The 17,920-nt window shown below is 33.6% G+C and overlaps 3 protein-coding genes across 3 annotated transcripts; all 3 read right to left on the minus strand.

Moving 5' to 3' along the window:
- Nucleotides 1-845: 845 nt before the first annotated feature.
- LOC109165822 (putative F-box/LRR-repeat protein 23) lies at nucleotides 846-4,480 on the minus strand. The gene is made up of 3 exons (XM_019314768.1): nucleotides 4,023-4,480; nucleotides 1,247-1,862; nucleotides 846-1,161 (listed from the first exon to the last, which is right to left on the minus strand). Exons 1-3 carry the CDS (start codon nucleotides 4,415-4,417, stop codon nucleotides 1,147-1,149), a joined length of 1,026 nt encoding a protein of 341 aa, XP_019170313.1. The 5' UTR covers nucleotides 4,418-4,480; the 3' UTR covers nucleotides 846-1,146.
- Nucleotides 4,481-8,200: 3,720 nt separating this feature from the next.
- LOC109164795 lies at nucleotides 8,201-8,938 on the minus strand. The gene has a single exon (XM_019313341.1). The coding sequence runs from the start codon at nucleotides 8,936-8,938 to the stop codon at nucleotides 8,201-8,203; it is 738 nt and encodes a 245-aa protein (XP_019168886.1).
- Nucleotides 8,939-11,828: 2,890 nt separating this feature from the next.
- On the minus strand, nucleotides 11,829-17,533 carry LOC109165815 (protein BREAST CANCER SUSCEPTIBILITY 1 homolog). The gene is made up of 14 exons (XM_019314757.1): nucleotides 17,373-17,533; nucleotides 17,035-17,088; nucleotides 16,876-16,946; nucleotides 16,529-16,642; nucleotides 15,755-16,263; nucleotides 15,205-15,318; nucleotides 14,198-15,094; nucleotides 14,020-14,120; nucleotides 13,469-13,658; nucleotides 13,286-13,383; nucleotides 13,056-13,182; nucleotides 12,802-12,967; nucleotides 12,597-12,715; nucleotides 11,829-12,368 (listed from the first exon to the last, which is right to left on the minus strand). Exons 1-14 carry the CDS (start codon nucleotides 17,426-17,428, stop codon nucleotides 12,021-12,023), a joined length of 2,964 nt encoding a protein of 987 aa, XP_019170302.1. The 5' UTR covers nucleotides 17,429-17,533; the 3' UTR covers nucleotides 11,829-12,020.
- Nucleotides 17,534-17,920: the final 387 nt, after the last annotated feature.

Raw genomic sequence — 17,920 nt, forward strand, 5'->3', positions numbered from 1 at the left:
TTCTATGGCAAATTTTACTATGGATCATGGTCTATGTAGTATTGTAGTAATATAGTCCATAAAGTAAGTATTATTCTAATTACACTTTAGTTTTATTTGACAATATTATTTTGTTTTTCAATTTCATTTTTCACACTCACTAGTTTCATTATAGCAATACCAAAGTATCATTTTAATTCTACTACAGTTTCATTTGATAATATACATTATTGTATGAACTCTATTTTGTTGTTTTATTTTCCAAACATACTAATTTAATTATAATAATGCTAAAATATTGTTTTAATTACACTCCACGTTCATTATAATAATGCTAAAGTATTGTTTTAATTACACTCCACGTTCATTTGATAATATATGTTATTGTATAGTTCTAAATTTAGTTTCATTTTAACAACATTAAAGTACCATTTTAATTATACTATAATTTCATTAGACAATATACGTTGTTGAATTAGCTCTGTTGTTTATTTTAATTTTTCACACACTAATTTTATTTCAACAAAACTAAAGTATCATTTTGAATCTACTACAATTTCATTTGACAACCATGTTCCACTAACACTATAGACCATGGTCCACTGTATAACAACCGCTTTTCTATAGCAAACAACTTTGTAAATCGAGCCATAAATATTACTCCGTAAATTTTAATATATAAATACTCATTTTTAATAAATTTACAAACCTGAATTAAACACACCCTAATGTTGAGGATGGAGTGAGTTTGTTAGTAGTAAGATATGGAGAATTGGGTCACTATATGCAAATTACCCAGTTAGCACTTAGCACCATTCAAGTGGGGATTGATTGCATGCCAATCAGCCCCATCACTAATGAAGAAGTAGGACAACTTCCAGATCATGTTATTCCGAGATAAAAGGAAAGCTGATCAAAGAGGGAAAACAACTAGCTTTCCACACAAAACTAAGGACCACAATGTTTATGTCAAAGCTGGACCAAACAAAATTAAGTTCCAAAAGTAGAAATAGCAGCCAAGATGGAATAATGGTAACATGAGAAAGAAATTCTTAACCATTACTGTACATGACTAGCAGCAGCAAGCAGACATAACCCAGTCATCACACCAGCCTCGCCAACAAAAAACACCCGTCCAAAGTATCAGGAAGGTCATCATTTAACTCTCTACACCAACCATCCCTGCATGAATATGAGAACAAGATGTTTAAAGTTTGATTTTTAAGGAAAGAAAATTATATAAACACCACAAAGTCAGTATTCTCACCAATGGTATACTTGGATAGTCATCATCAAGTTCAAGGTACTCATGGCTGAAAGGATCAGTATAGTCATCATACGCAAAATCATCATAATCATAGTCATAATAATCTGGGAACCCATCAGATAAGTATAATCCATAGTAGTCATCGTCGTCCTCAACATAATCACAAAATTCATAGTCAGAAGTTGAATCATTAGGGCACCTTAGATTCTTAATCCGCTGAGAGCATCTCACCCCCAAATCACCTTCAAGAGTAACATTGGAACACCTTCGCAAGTCAAGAGATTCAAGATGTGGGCAACCATCAAGTATTGCCTGCACACCTTTATTTGTAATCTTGTTTCCAAAAAGTGAAAGGTGGTGCAATCCATGCATGTTTTCTGCAATTGCTAGGGCATCATCATCACACTCCATTGGGGACATAGATCCATACTGGTCAAATGTAAATGAGTTGAGCGAGGGACAAGAACGACCAACAACTTTGATGCCTTCACTTGAAATGTTGGAGAAGTGGATTTGCAGCTCCTGCAGCAATGGAAATTCGGTAGCAGCCTTACACAAGCATTCACTAGAAACATTAATGCAGGACACAAGCTGAAGACGTCTAAGCTGATTTGCTCTGTTCAATTAATTGCAAAATGTTAAATGACTAAAAGGATCTGTAATTAGCAGAAAACAAAAAAGAAATGTAGCTATCATTGTGCTAGTCACCAGATGCACCACCTCAAAAATAGAATATGAATGGAACTTTTAGAAGCAGCAAGGATTATGGTGCTAGAATTAAATCATGTATGATGATTTATATCTTTAAGCTATTATATGCACAATAGAAAATATTCTTATACTTCAAATATAAATAAGCATAGACATGCCAAATTGCAAAGAAGATATATATAATGGAATTCAGATGAATATTAATTATCAAGAAAAACAATTTCATATGGATATTGTATAAATGAAATAATTATAAATTTTGGTTGAGCACTACCAACTCAAAAATTCTAGCAATCTCACATGTGCTAAGAGGTTTTAAAAACAAATTATATAAAACTAAAAAAATAATAAACAAATTGATTGCACAATTGACTATACAATAACCTAAAGCTAGGAGGGCTTCTAAAAAATTTAGACAAACTTTTAAATATTTTGCATCAAGAAACAGTTGTAAAGCCTGCAACTTAAGATGTCACAATCTATGGAATTGAAATCCTTGCAACTATTGAGACCCAAACCTTTTGTCCAAGCACGCTAATACCTTTTTGCAGTGCCAAAATCACACACAAAAAACAAGGACACATATCATGAACATGCTGTTACTGAAACTGCTATCTAGAAAAACAATCTTCAAAACATCCTCAAAATTGTTGAGATTTGAGAATCCGAAGTCAATATTCCAGATATTGAAGATTTAAAGGAATAAAGATAATATTTCTATAGAAAACTGTTAGTTCACAGACAAATCATCTTGACCAGTTAATAGTCCCTTCAGGTATCCTTTATATCCTATTTCAAGTCTTTGTGATATTGTTTTATACTCATGATAGGACTGAAGAAACTGGATTAAGGTAAATTCTATGTCTTCTTCGCTAATTGATAAGATGCTTGACACGTAAGAGATCATATGTTAATTTTCTTAGCCTGTCAAGCACTACTGGGGTTCTCAGCACATGTTTTGCATTCATTCACCTTGGTATCTATTTGCAAGACCATTTGCTCTTTTTTTTTCTTTCAGTAAATGTCAACACACACATATCCTGTACAAAGAGGGTTTTATCAAACACTGAATTTTCTTTCAAACACCTCTCAAGAGTGATAGTGTCAAAGTTGAGGAACAGTATCCTATTCTCAGGAATTGCTTAGAGCCCCAAAAAAGTCTTGTATATTATTTCATTCAATCCTTGGTTGTTCTGTGTTCCAACCATCACACAACACTCCCACATCACACAACTTGCTATGTTTGACAACGTTTTGGAAATAAAATATGGCTTCTAAAAAGTTGGTATGAATTTGTTTGTACAAATTATTTCAACAAGTGTATAAAGCAAGGGGAAGAACATCTTTTTGAAAGCCAAATGAAACGCCAAACCCATTTATGCTGTTTTGAGCTTATGCCATGGAGCTAATTGAAAATCCCATATCACAAAGATGCTTATGCCCAATCAATACCTTTAAATCCCTATTCAAGGCAGCTATTTACCCTCTAATTATAATACTTGTTTTCCATTAAACACATAGCAAGGAAAACAAGGACTGGATTTTAACAGCTACAAAAATAAAATGGGGAGTAAATGCCATCAATAGTTATTAAACAAAATGATGGAACTCTACCTTCTAACTGTGAAGAATAAATGTATAATCCACTTTTACACTAACATAATATTAGTAGCATGGAACATAATCAGCTTACTTAAGTCCTTGTTATGGTATTGTCACTATGATTTTGTATAAGACACATTATAACAAGCATGACTGACCAAGAAGCATCATAAAATTAAATATATCACGAATTAATTAATATAACACAATTAAAAAAAAAAATCTAATAAACCACACAACATTTAGTACATAATTAAAGTAAATGAACTTTCAAAGCTATACCGCTGGTGTTTGGAAATGATTATTTCATATAATTATTGGAATTACTGATAAAATAGCTATCCATTATCATCAACTATAGTCACAAACCATAATCCAAAAATTAGGTCAACAATTTCTCCCAAAGACAATACAGATGTATACACTGATAAATGAAGAAGACGAAAAGAAAGAAAGGCCTGACCGCTGAGCAATATAGAGAACCAAATCATCAGTACCGAACTCCTCAATGGTGATGTCTACGAGTTGTCCCTGGCTGAGATCCACCGCGTAACGGCACATGGGCTTTAACGCCGGAGAATATAGATGGTCATCGTCGGAACTCGACATGTCGATGACGCGCCACATAGCAGGGTCCAGGCACACGCTCCGCCATGTCGAGCACACCTTGAGGGCAGTCTGCAGCACATCTATCGTCCCCAGCCTGTGCAGAATGTTCGCCGTTATGTCACGCGGCAGCTCAACCCATGGAGGCGGCGGCGGAGGCGGATTGGAGGAGGAAGCATCCGCCGGATTTTTCTTCTTCGGGAACCTCCATACAAACTTCTTCTGCCTGTAATAGGTGTACCGCTTTGGCATTTTCGCTGTTTTTTTTTTTCTCTGGATGTTTAGGGTTTTCTATTTGTATTATCTCTGGCTAGTGCGTAGTACTAGAGCACAGGGGAAATGGGAGAAAAATCACGGACTCTGAGAGCGCGTGATGGAGTGAGGTGTTGTTTGGTTTGAATATGAGAATTAAAAATTGAAAAATACTATATGTAGTCTTATTTTCTAATCTCAATTTTTTACTCCCACAATAGACATCGGAACCTACATGAAGAAATGATGGCCCGTCACATCATGGAATAAATTTGGATGAGTATGATTTGCAAGTACATGTAATAAAACTCTATATATATAGGGATAAAGGTCACAAAAACCCTTCAATTATAGGTCAAAGTGTAATTAGTTCCTTAAATTAACAAAAATTTTAAGAGTTAATTCCAGAAATGGTCCTCCGACTATATTGATTTTCCAAAATTAGTCCTCGATTTTTAATTTAGACACTTTATGTCCCTTGACTTTCAATTTCTTTCTAATTGAGGTCCTTTCGTTAGATTACGGTAAATTGGACATTAAATGAAATGGTAAAGTAGTCATTTCATCTGCTAATGTATAATTCTTCGTATTTCTCCCTTGTATGTGCGACTTCGGACATCAGATTCACTTAATTGCTTAATCCATAAATCCACTCGAAGAACAAAATTCCATTTGGGATTAAGCAATTAAGTGAATCTGATGCCTGAAGTCGCGTGTACAAGGATGAAATACGAAGAATTATACGTTAGGCAGATGAAATGACTACTTTACCATTTCATTTAAAGTCCATTTTACCGTAATCTGACCAAAGGACCTCAATTGGAAAGAAATTGAATGTCAAGAGATGTAAAGTGTCCAAATTAAAAGTCGGGGGCTAATTTTGGAAAATCAATATAGTCGGAGGACCATTGCTGGAACTAACTCAAAATTTTAATTAGATCTTTCATCTTTTTATTTTTATGCAATTAAGTTAATTAGCAGGTTACAACTAAGTTATGGATAAAAAAAATTAATTCTTAAAAATAATTAAAATAAAGAAATATATTTTTAATTCAAATCGTTTAATAATTTTTTTTTTTTAATGCCATCAATTGACTTCTCTACCTAGTTGAACGAAGAAGCCGGCAACGACTTCTCCGTCCCGTCGGACAGAGGAGCTGGTCTGGCTTCTCCGTTCGACTGATGGAGAAGTCGGCAATGGATTCTCCGTCCAGTTGGGACGAAGAGACGGAGGAGCTGGTCTGGCTTCTTCGTTCGACTGATGGAGAAGCCGGCAATGGATTCTCCGTCCAATTGGGACAGAGAAAAAGGCCACCAACCAGTTTCTTTTATATATAATTTTTTTAATAAAAAAAAAATATTTTTACCTGTTATTACCTTATGTTTACCTATAAATTGAGCTAATTGTACAATTTTAAGAAGTTACGGACTTAATTACATACCCATAAAAAGATTAAGGACCTAATTAAAATTTTTGTTAGTTTATGGGGTTAATTACACTTTGGCTTATAGTTGAAGGATCTATTTGACCATTATCCTAAAACTAAAATGGAAGTTATTATTAAAATTTTTGTTTAGATTTTTGTTAAAACAAAATTATTGTTTAGATATGTATTAAAAATTTAAATTTTAAAATGGATATTTTTATTAAAATTATTGTTTAGAAATGTATAATTTTAGAACCATCATTGATTTTTAAAAAGTAGATCAAAATTTCAATAAATAAATAAATAAATTTCAAAGTTAAATTATAAGTAAAATAATTATCTTAATTATAAATCTGACAATATAAATTATAAGTAATATAATTATACTATAAATTTTTTCTAATAAACTAATTTTTCACGCGCATTGCGCGAATGAAATAATGCCCAATGATTATTTTTAAACAAGTACTTCAAATTATATTTGTTGACTCAAAGTGTTTTGTCAAAGTTATGTGCAAAAAGAATTCCAACTCTATAAAGGAATACCAAGCCTAAGAGTAGTAGTTATTGAAGAATACTAGTTCTAAAGGGAATTGTTATTAAAGTTTTTCTAGTTCTAGTCTGATTATAAATAGCTTTGTTATTCACAAATAATCTGTTAGGAGTAACTACTATAAAATAGAGGTTGTCCTTTATTGTAGAACTCAATCCGTTAGGAGTAACTACTATAAATAGAGGTTGTCCTTTATTGTAGAACTCAAGCATTCAATATTAATCTTATGAGGTACGAGAGTCTTTGAGAATAGGATACTAAATTTCCCTAGAAATAGTACATGTGTTTAGGTTTCAATAGTTTGGTAAGAAAGATTATTCTATTGTGTAATCTCATGTTCCAAACATTGTACTTTAAATATTGAGCTTTTAGTGGATTTAGGCAAGTTCTCAAATTGAGAAGTGTCTCACAAATTAGGGTTGTTTGTCCGAACTGCGTTACAGATCATTTGTGTTACAACGTCAGTTTCAACATCACTGTGTGTTGCGCTTTTATAAATTTCAATATCAATGCAATATTATATAAGAGATAAGAGATGTTCATGCATATGTAATTGAATGTTGAGTTTCTTTATTTAAATAAGTAATTCAAAGTATATGGCAATATAATCTTATATTACTTGGACCAAACATCCAATAAAGTAATTATTATTTGGAAAGAAAGAGTTTTTAGAATGGAAAGAATTTAAATTTAGAAATATATAGGTAAAATAGACTCTCTCTTTTTTTTTTTTTTTCAATGTAGGGTTAATATTAAATAATATAATAAATATGAAATTAATAGTGCAGTGAAATGAAGGAAAGAGTTTTCCCTAAATTAATTGGTTCGAATTATACTATTAATTTCACCAGTAATGAATGTTTAATTCTTATTAATAGCATTTTAACGTTGTTACAATTTTATTTATAGCCCATAAAAGGTTGAATTTTCTCCCTAGTCGTTATTGCATGGATCATGGTCCACACAACGTTATACGTATAGATCATAAAAAAGTACATTTAATTTTTAATATATTAAAAGTATATTATTATTATTATTATGTAAAAATTTACCTCTTCTCACTCCAAGAGCCCTATATTGTGATTTAGTGACACAGCCCTACATTGTGATTTAGTGACACATTAAATGAAAGGATTACTACTTGACTCCTACAAGGAGTCTACGAGATTAAGATTGCAATTAACCGATGATGTGTTATTGTCACGTCAATCTACCACCTAGAATTTCATTCCTTTTCAACCACTTTCATTCTTGCATTTCTTTCGTGTTATATATATTGGTCCATGGGACAAATTTAGGAATTTATTTATTTTTAAAATTTTGATCTACTTTTTAAAATTAATTTTGGTTCTAAAATTATACATATCTAAACCCTAAAAAAAAAAAAAAAAAAAAAAAAAAAAAACAGCGAGCCCCCATGGACCATGGATAGAGCTGCCGCGTGACATAATTCAAATAATCAGATGAAGTAATCATTCCCAAACACCAACTGTATAGCTTTGAAAGTTGATTTTATTTTAATTAGAGTTAATATCAGATTTTGGTCTCTGAAATATTAAGATTTCATCTCGTTATAATTTCTAAACTTGTTCAATTTCATTCTTAATTAATGAAATTGAACAAATTTAAAAGTAGTCAATAACCAAAGTGATGAAATCTTAACTCGTCGAGGGACCAGATCGGATATTAACTCCTTTATTCATGCATGTACCAAATGTTGGTTGAATTACATGCATATATAATTTTGTATAGTTCAAATCTGAATTATTAATTACATTTTTGTCAGGAAATTTGAACCTTTTTCTACCTTTTACTAACCGACTTTGAGTTTCTCACCTGTTTAATAGTACAAGGATGATCCATGGGAATGAACTTCCATGTGAGGGCAAAGCAAAGCTTTCGAGTTTGGCTATGGCGGAACATCCACACAGTAACCCAATGCCTGCGCACCACCAACCCGTTCTCTTGGAAGAATCTCTTCCACCCTCCATTCAGCACGTAAAACTTCCTCTCCGACCAACTCTTGAACGTCATCTCGTACTCTTTCCCGTCCGGGTTGTACGCCGTCACCGGCACGCCCCGGCAATGATCCTCGTGGCAGTTCAGCAGCGGCAGAATGGAGCGCGTGACCTCGTTCTTGCTCAACGAGAGACGGTTCTGTTCTTCATTAACGTCGGTCACGGTTACCTGTTTCTCGAACGGCATGCTGCACGCGCTCAAATCTATCTTGCCGAGCAAGAAAGGTATCGGAGGGTATCTCGGCAGCGGGGTTCCATCAACGCTGCACCTGCTGTGTACACGCGCCGCCAGCGCCGGCGGTTCTGCACGATTATTATTATTATTATTGTCGTCTCTTATTCTTAAGCCTGAATTATAATGAAAATTCATCTTCATCCTCTCCAGTTCAATTGCTTCTCTCTTTTCCAGGTTTGCTGCGCTCATACAAATCAGAATGTTGGCGGCGGCGGCCAAGTCTTCTTCCTCCTCGATATTCTCCGGCTCCGGCGGCTGAAACGCTGCGTGATGAGTTTTTTTTGCCATGAGATATATTTTGGAGAGAATGTTAATGCAGAAGGAAAGTATATATGTGGAGTGGTTTTATGGGTCTTATATATAGTTTGTGAAGGAGTGAAGCTATGGAGTTTTTCCAGGGAGAGAGAAGTATAATATTGATAGGAACTGAACTGGAATACGTACGGAATTTTATTGTTATTTCATAATAATATAATATATAATAATAATATTAATAGCACCAATAGGCTTGTAGTACTTTCCAAATAGAATCCCAATGGAATTCTACTTTTTGGCAGTAACTTAAATAAAATATTAGTTTCTAAAGGTGAAATTAGACAGTTTAAAAAAAAAAATAAAAAGATTATTACCTATCCATTAAACGGTTTAATGGATAGGTAATAATCTTTTTATTTAAACCGGCCAGTATCCATGATTGCAAGATTCATGGAAGGGGCGGTCCCATTGGCCTATGTTCGTTTTTGACTATCTGTTTAAATTATACTACATGTAATCTTAAATTCTACTTCTTTATTTTTATTTTATGGTCTAATTTTGATTTTTCAATTTGGCTTAATACTATTCCTTTTTGTACTGGACACTTGATTTAATGGTGATAGTTTTTTGGTTTTTAAAAAATAAGAATAAGATATTTTTATTATGTGAGTCTCAAAAAAAGGTGTTTATATCAAGAATTTGTGAGAGAAGGTAGAGGTCGGGAGTAAGATGAGGTGGGAAAGGATCAAAATTATAGCAGAAATTTATTAATGTTAATCAACATATATCAATATATATCATATGTAATTGTACCATATAATATTGATAATAATTTTTAATGATACTTATCATATGTAATTGTACCATATAATATTGATAATAATTTTTAATGATACTTTAGGTAACGATTAACATTGATGTCAACTGATACTTTATAATTTTTCACATTACAAAAAATAATATACAATAATTATCATATTTGTTTCACTCATTTATGAAATAAAAGTTGTTAATTATTTTGTTGGCAAATTTTTTTAGATAATTAACCAATACTCATTTTAATAATTAATTTAATATTCTAAAATTTGATGAATGAGGACAAAATTCATAATCACATATTAAATAATCAATACTAACATTAGTTCTTCAAAAAAAAAAACTTTTGAATAATCAAATGTACACTCTAAAAGTGTAAATAAATAATAAAAATACATAATAACTAATTAATTACTCCCTTTTGTTTCATTTTATGTGTCTGATTTCATTATTGAGGTTCTACTGAAGTTATTTTTAATCTAATTTTTTATAATATTAAGTTTAGTATTAGTATACAAAATTTATATATTTAAAAATTACACAAAAAGTATGATTAAACACAACAAATCATTTTTTTTTTTTTTGAATACCCAACAAATCATATTTAATAATAAGTATACTAAAGAAATAAACCAAGAAGAAAAAGTTGTTTGATCAATGAATAATAAGTATAATAGATAAAATGTGACTCCGGGTCCCTTGCTAGCGACCCGCTGTGCTTTTGGAAGTGTGACTTATTGGTCGTGAGATAATTTAAGCTAGTTCACCTCCTTGTGAGTCCTTTATCGACTAGGGCCACAAAATAGAATTTTGCCCCCATTGCATATATCTTGGAATAGAAGATAACCACACATGATGATCAGAATGTAAATCCACAACTCTAGCAAGTGTATGAGATATGACATTCTTTAACCTGAGAATGTAAGTAACTGACAATGATTCAAAGTGTCCCATGACTCCATGAGTGAATGGTACCTTCTCAGAATGCATCCAACATAAGAACAATAAAGATAAGAGTTATTCAAAGAATTACAAACCATCTGGCAATGGGATTTGATGAGTACACGACACCAACCTCTTTCTAGCAAAAAGCTTAGAGCCTCCTCAACTGCAAATGCTTCAACCATATACGAATTGTTTAGACTTCGTGAAGCGTCTGATTTCGCTGCCAAGGAAGCACCATTAAAATCTGTGATGGCCATACCAAAGGTTGCACAAGGAGTATTGAAAACCGCAGCATCAACATGACAAAATACATTATCATGTAAATCCTCCATAGGATGTTGTACGTCGACATGCAGAGTGCCCAGGGAGGTAACATGCATGCAACAAACTTCATTCCACAATAAGATAATCGACCATGGCTTTAACTGTAGTTGTGTTCCAACCTTTCCCATTTCACACCATATCATTCCTATGCTTCCAGATTAACCATAACAACACAACTGCTCAAACACAAACAGTATTATCTGAGTGTGAAATCCACGCATTTAACCAATTAGAGAATCCAAAATTGCATGCATGGATAGAGAAGGATTAAAAAAAATGTATACAATCAAATAACAAACAAATCGCATGTTCGTCAGTTGCACGACAAATTAGGTAAAAAGTTAAAATGTGGACTCATTTGCTTCTTAAAGCCATTCTAATTGGTAAAATTAATCTCATACCTCCAAATAATTTTTTTTTTAAATATTTTGAAAGGATCTTCAATCTCCACAATTTTTTCCAAACTCTAAAACCATTAGTAAAATTTAATTTGTTAATTAATAAGTTTAAACTCAAAATTTAATGAGTCATCATGACTCGTTTGTTGATTAATGATTGAACACTTGATGCTTATAACCCTTAATAGCAGAGAAAAACACCCCCACCGTTCCAAACATCATTCTACACTACCAAAAAACTGAACAAAGCTCAGAAAGTGTCATTCAAGATCTTGCAACTTGTAGCCTGCAATGCAGTTGAGAACCCATGAATTGCTTGCAGCTAGAGAACCAGTTCAACTACCAAGAATTTTACTTTTTGGTAACAAGTAACAATACCAAAATAAAATAGTCTGATGAAACTGAAAAACCAAAATTTGAAATCAATAAGAGGCAAGAGCTTAGTGAATGTGTAAATTATTAACTATTCTTAATTACATAATGTCATGTTATACAAATTATTTTGCTGATTAATGATTGAAATTTTGATGTTTATAGCTTTATAGTCCATAATAACAGAGAAAAACACCCCGGGGTTCCCAGACATCATTTCTACACTATAAATAAACTAAACAAAGCTCAGAAAGTGACTGTCATTCAAGATCTTGCAACTTGCAGCCTGCAATGCAGTTGAGAACCCATGAATTGCTTGCAGCTAGAGAACCTGTTGAACTAGCCAAAGCTTCTGCAGCTGATCGCCTGCTGTCTAAGATTGAACTTTTCTCTCTAGTCTTACAGTTATCAGGTAGCTCAAGGCTGTAAACTATGAAAGTGGACAGTGATGAGTATCCAGATGAATGGCTTTTCTCATCTTCTGAAACAGGCTTCCTGTTCAGGACAGTTCCCCCGGCAGCAACCCCAAGATCGTGCAAATACTTTTTGTATGAAGGTAAGAAGTCACTCATAAAATAGAACTTGTATCCATTGAAAAGCTTAGGTTGCTGCATATTAACAAAGATGCAAAGTTACTCAACAATCAATAACAAAGACTTGGTATTTGTTCTTTCTTATGAAGAAATCCAGCTGGTGAATACGTTTATGTTGTTTGTTCTTCCTTATGCATATGTTTCAAGTCCAAGTGCAATGAATAGAAATCCAGCTGGTGAATCCAAATCCCCCTAAATAATTTAGCCTGTCTGTCTTAAACTAGTTTTAGAGAAGGGAATAACCTTATTTGACATTCTTAATCTGCCAAGTCTAGGGCCGTCTCTGACTCCATGAGTATCAACTTCAATTTCATATTGCTGTTCATCAAGAAGTTCTGTAGCATTCAAGCAAGCTTTGATCCCTGCAAGAATGGAAACCAAAAATTAGAACAAAACAGAAGCAGAAGCTGAGTAGAAAACTGCAAATGTCATATAAAAATATACTAACATTCAATTGTGAGGATCCATTTGCCCTCCAAGATACCCATCAAAAATTTGAATGTTCTTTTACATGCCCCCTTCTCATTTGTAGATGCAATGATATGGGTTACACTTGGGTCCCAAGTCTTTAATACTGTTGCACCTGACAACCTCTCAAAGTCGGAAACCAAAGCCTGCAAATCAAAGTATTAAGTTAACCTCAGATAGACATACTCTGAAATTACAACCATAAAAAGTGATTTCCAATTCCAGTTCTTTTACCCTCTCGGCATCAGTGATAGCTGAACAACAAAGAACCAAACTTTTATTTTTTCTTTGAGACTTCCAAAGTGCATCTTGTCTATTATCAGATTTGACAGCAATTTGGGGTTGATTGATACAAGAATTTCTGTAATATAAAGTCAAAGAGCAAAAAACAGTAAGTCAAACTGGAAAAGTGTATAAGAATAGAAGATAGAAAAAAGATGGCAGAAACATTAAAATTGATTGACCTCAGTTCACATTTCTTTTTCTTCTTTGATTGGAATTCAGGTTCCTTGCATGGCAGTTCACAACAAGCATGTAGAGGGCATAACATTACGAAATTATACTGAAAACAAGGAAATATAGAAACTTATTAAATGGATACAAATCAGGTTATCAGCTTTACTGGTAAATTAAGATGTGACACATACATGGTCCCATTGACATTTTGGTGTCATCTTTGCACAGGGAACATGAAAACTCTTGCGACAAGTCTTCTCATAGCAGCCTAGAGCTGCCCCTTTAACTCCACAGAAGCCACAAGAAATAGACCTACTTCTCTTCAGTTCAGTTTCAAGATTAATGACATCATCATCTTCATTAAAATATACATTTGGGGCCCTGCAAATGTGCTTTCAACAATTACCCAGTGACCAGAATATGTATGTGTGTATTTGTAAAAGCAAAAACCAATATCAAGCTTCACAAACTAAGTTGGGTATATATTTAGTCTAGAATCTAATCTTGATTATTTATGAATATGTGCAAATATTTGCAAGCAACAAATAACAATCATATCCAGGCATAGATTAGGTTAATATGAATTAATGTAAAACTATCATCAGTAATGCATTCAGCTAACCACTCAATAAAATTAAAATATAGAATAACCAACAAATGGAGAAGTATTCCAATAACGATGCCACACCAACTCAAATAGCAAAACAAAAATCTAAAACTTGCTTATTGGAACATATTTTACCACTCTGCACAATTTTTATGCACATGTATGACACCTGTTGATCCAATCTGGTCTTCTTTAATTGGCTTCCCATTAAGATAGTGCATCATAACTCCTGAACCCTGAAATTTGGACATTAAAACATGGAAAATAAATTGAGGTTTATATGGAATTACTGAGAAATGAAAGGCTCGCATACCTCCGACTCTTCTGCAGTATGGCAAAATGCACATTGGATTTTTGTCGGGTGAGTCTCACACTTTTGCAAAACTGAACGACTCGAATTGGAAAGTGACTTTTTTATTTTTGACAAACTATTTGTGTCCATACACAAGCTGTTTGAAATATTTTCTGGAGTCAGAGTTTCCTTACTGGAGTTCTTCTCATTAAACTTCTGGATGCCATCTGCAATATTATCCTCAAAAATTTCTTCAGAAAATGTCACCTGTTTCATGTGCTTTGACTTCCCAGCACGTGTAACTTTACTCCTTACTTTTGAACTAGAATCTGTATTAAGTGGATAGGGATTCACAGCCACATCTCCTATTGGAATGATTCTGTCCTTAGGAGCATTCTTTCTACTTTTTGACATGTTACAAACTTTTTGTTGCTGGGTGACAGTTACCTTTCTTCTTTTGCCATTTCTCTTTAAGTCACACCCTCCACTGTCTTCTTTATGATCCAATGAAACTTGTGCAGAATCAGCACCAATACCAACCTCTTTCTTCTTGTCATGACTTTTCTTCCCCATATTCAATGCATTATCATTGGAAAAATCTTTGGTACTCAGTTTGGCTATCTTTTCTGATCCACTATGGACTCCAATTAGTTCTTGAATTGCTCTCGTACGGCCATTTTTCTTTTTGCTCTCAATCATCCGCACTCTTTTGCTAGACTTTCTAAGGCCACCATTAATTTTAGAGATCTCATTCCTTAGAGAAGATAAAGTAGGTGGACTCACCTCTTCCTTGCTCATTCCATTTTCATCATTCATGATTTTTCTGTTGCCACTTTTGGGTTCAGCAAGTATACTTAAATCCATTAAGGTAGCCTCTGTATCCTGTTCAACCCCTTCACATTCGTAAGTATCTTCAACCTACAACACCATTGTTATTTCCTTGTGAGCTGTTAAACAAATTATAAAATGGAAGAAAGAATGTGATCATTGTAATGCATCAAGACACGAGATAAAAGTGAAATGAATACCTGCAGTTTCAATGGGCTTGAAAGGAGTTCAGGGGAGCAAGGCCTTTGTGTCCATTCAAACATCTCACTATCAAAAAATTCTGCATCCTTTGGAATGTCACCAGGGGCAGCACTCTGTGCAGTAGTCAAATGTGAACTCAATAAGAATTTGAATTCCATATGAGAGCACATGCCAAAAGTTCAATATTGCAGCACATTAAGTAAACTGAGCTGGCAAGTAATGCTTCAAAAATCCTAAGAAAGGCTTGCAGTCTTGCACAAACCTTTCATAAGCAATTGAAGCTCTACATAACAGATACCAGCAAGAGCCAGTTAATGTTAGCCACCTCTTAGAACAAGGGGATAGAGGAGACATTCTTAATTATAAGCTAATAAGAAAAATCAACTTATCAGATTTTATTTTGATTACTGACAAATAAACATAAGTACATAACAGTTCATTTATCTACTTAAAATCTTAAATCTTTAGGGCAGGACCCTGATGTGTTACAGCTTCTATTGGAGGCATGAATTACCATGTCTTAGTCTGAAATGAATATAATTTACTTACTTTTGGGGTCATCTCAAGAGGAAATTCGTCATCAGAATCTTTCATATCACTAAAACAAGGAACAACTGGAGGGGTATCTGTGGCATGATCCTCATCCAATAGCTGAGTTGACATTTTGTCATCTGATAGCTGAGTTGACTTTTCAACATCTTCTCTCAGCCAGAAAAAGGGACTAAGGTTTAGCTCTCCCTTCTCATTTAAAACCATCTTGCCCTTGTTTATGACAGGATCTTTCTGAGGTTCACTGGCAGTTACTTGAGCATTTTTAGCAACCAATTTTGTAGGCGGTGGGCTTTCTAATGGTGATTGCTGCGGCACTTGGACCCTTTTCTTTGTAGGAAAGGAAGGCCTAACAGAAGATGGATTACAATTTCCATTTTTAGTCTTCCTTGATCTTTTAGGCCCTCTTTTTTCATTTCCCTTCTTATTATTTTGTTCTGAAGTCTGCATGGCAATACTGTCATTCTCTTCAACTCCAAAGGTCTTGTTTGCAGATTTGTTTTCTTCACCTGAAGTTACAAAAATTGTGAACCAAACTGAATATCACACTTAAGGGAATCTGCACTACAACACAACTATCAACCAAAGCATGATCGTAATTGCACCATTTGATCAAATGGTCAAATCTAAAGACTCATGAAGTGGTATTGTGGGACTAGTGATAACTAACTAGATAAATACAGTAATAACCTAGAAACATACAAAATATTTATATAGTAATGATGGGGTTACTGAATTTTAATCAATCCATATTTCTAGAAGATACCCAAGTACCTGCTATTTTAGTTGAAGTTTCAGTTTGAGTAACAAATATGTTGACTCCTGAAGCAGCTTCCAAGCTCTTATAAATGCTGACCAAGTTATCCATTTGGGGAGCAGGGCGGATTTCTGTAACACAAAAGCACCACACATTCACAGAATGAAGGAAACATTTTCTAGCAATGAAAGTGCATTCTACACAATTGCTATTCATGAACTTTGAGAAGAAATTTTATTTTAAACTATGTCATTTTAATCAAGGAAAGCCAGCATAATGGAAATAGCTTTAGTTCAGTTCCAATCACATAAAACAATATAATTCAATCAAAATTCTATATGCAAAACCATACAAAAGCACAAACCTCTGGGCCGGTAAGGAACTTTACAAACTGGACAATTGGGCGCCAACTTCATTGATGCGTGTATACAGCCACTGCGATTTGAAACAGCATATTGGAATTTAAAACCCATAACCAGCATACATAGAGTGTATATAGAATTTGGGAGATTGAAAGGCTTACTTGCAGAATACATGATTGCACGTGAGTGAAGCAGCTGAATTCAAGAGACTCAAGCTGCCGAAAAAAGGGAAAACCAAAAAATTACACATTATAAACTGACCATATATAAGCAATCACAGCATCTAACAATTTCATTGAAATTGTGCAGACGATTAAGCTGATTTCGAGTAATTCAAGTGAAGTTTAGACTAATCCGATTGAAGAACTAAACCAAATTATAATCTGAGATATAGATACACGGAAGTATTTATTGTGACAGAAATCAAAAGAATCTAAAATTTCCATTGAAATCATGCAGAGCTAAAGCCTAATCTTAAGCGATTCAAATAAGAAAGTACCAGATGGGGCACTTGAGCTCTCTTCCCATCCTTTCTAGATGTGCAGCATCTGCCATACTTCCTATGATTCCCCTTTGCTCTCTCCCTCGTGAGCAAGATCTTCGTTTCTGTTGTTTAAGCGGAGAAGGGACGGCGCGTGAGTTTGACGGCAAAAATTACAACGAAATACTACGGAGAAAGAGCTCGAAAAGTGAAAATGGTTTTGATATTGGGTGGCGCGTTTTTTTCTGTATTTTTCAAATTTTAATATGCGCGCGTTACTTAAAACTTCCGCGCAAAATTCAGTTGGCGGGTCCATTTTTTGTAACATTCGAGTTGGGATAAATCACAAATATTACTGAGGAAAATGTTTGGGGCAAATTATTGATGGTTGTAGTAGTGTTATGTATATCCCAAATGTATATTATTTTTGTATTGAATAAATATTATACAATATAATATATATTTAGTACATAAATAATGTATTTCTTCTTAATAAATGTACATTTTTAATATATTAAAAATATATTATTTTTATTGAATGTACATTATTTTATAGTATACAAAAT

Source organism: Ipomoea nil, unplaced genomic scaffold (assembly GCF_001879475.1).
Source record: "Ipomoea nil cultivar Tokyo-kokei standard unplaced genomic scaffold, Asagao_1.1 scaffold3069, whole genome shotgun sequence".
In the NCBI taxonomy this organism is placed as follows: Eukaryota; Viridiplantae; Streptophyta; class Magnoliopsida; order Solanales; family Convolvulaceae; genus Ipomoea; species Ipomoea nil.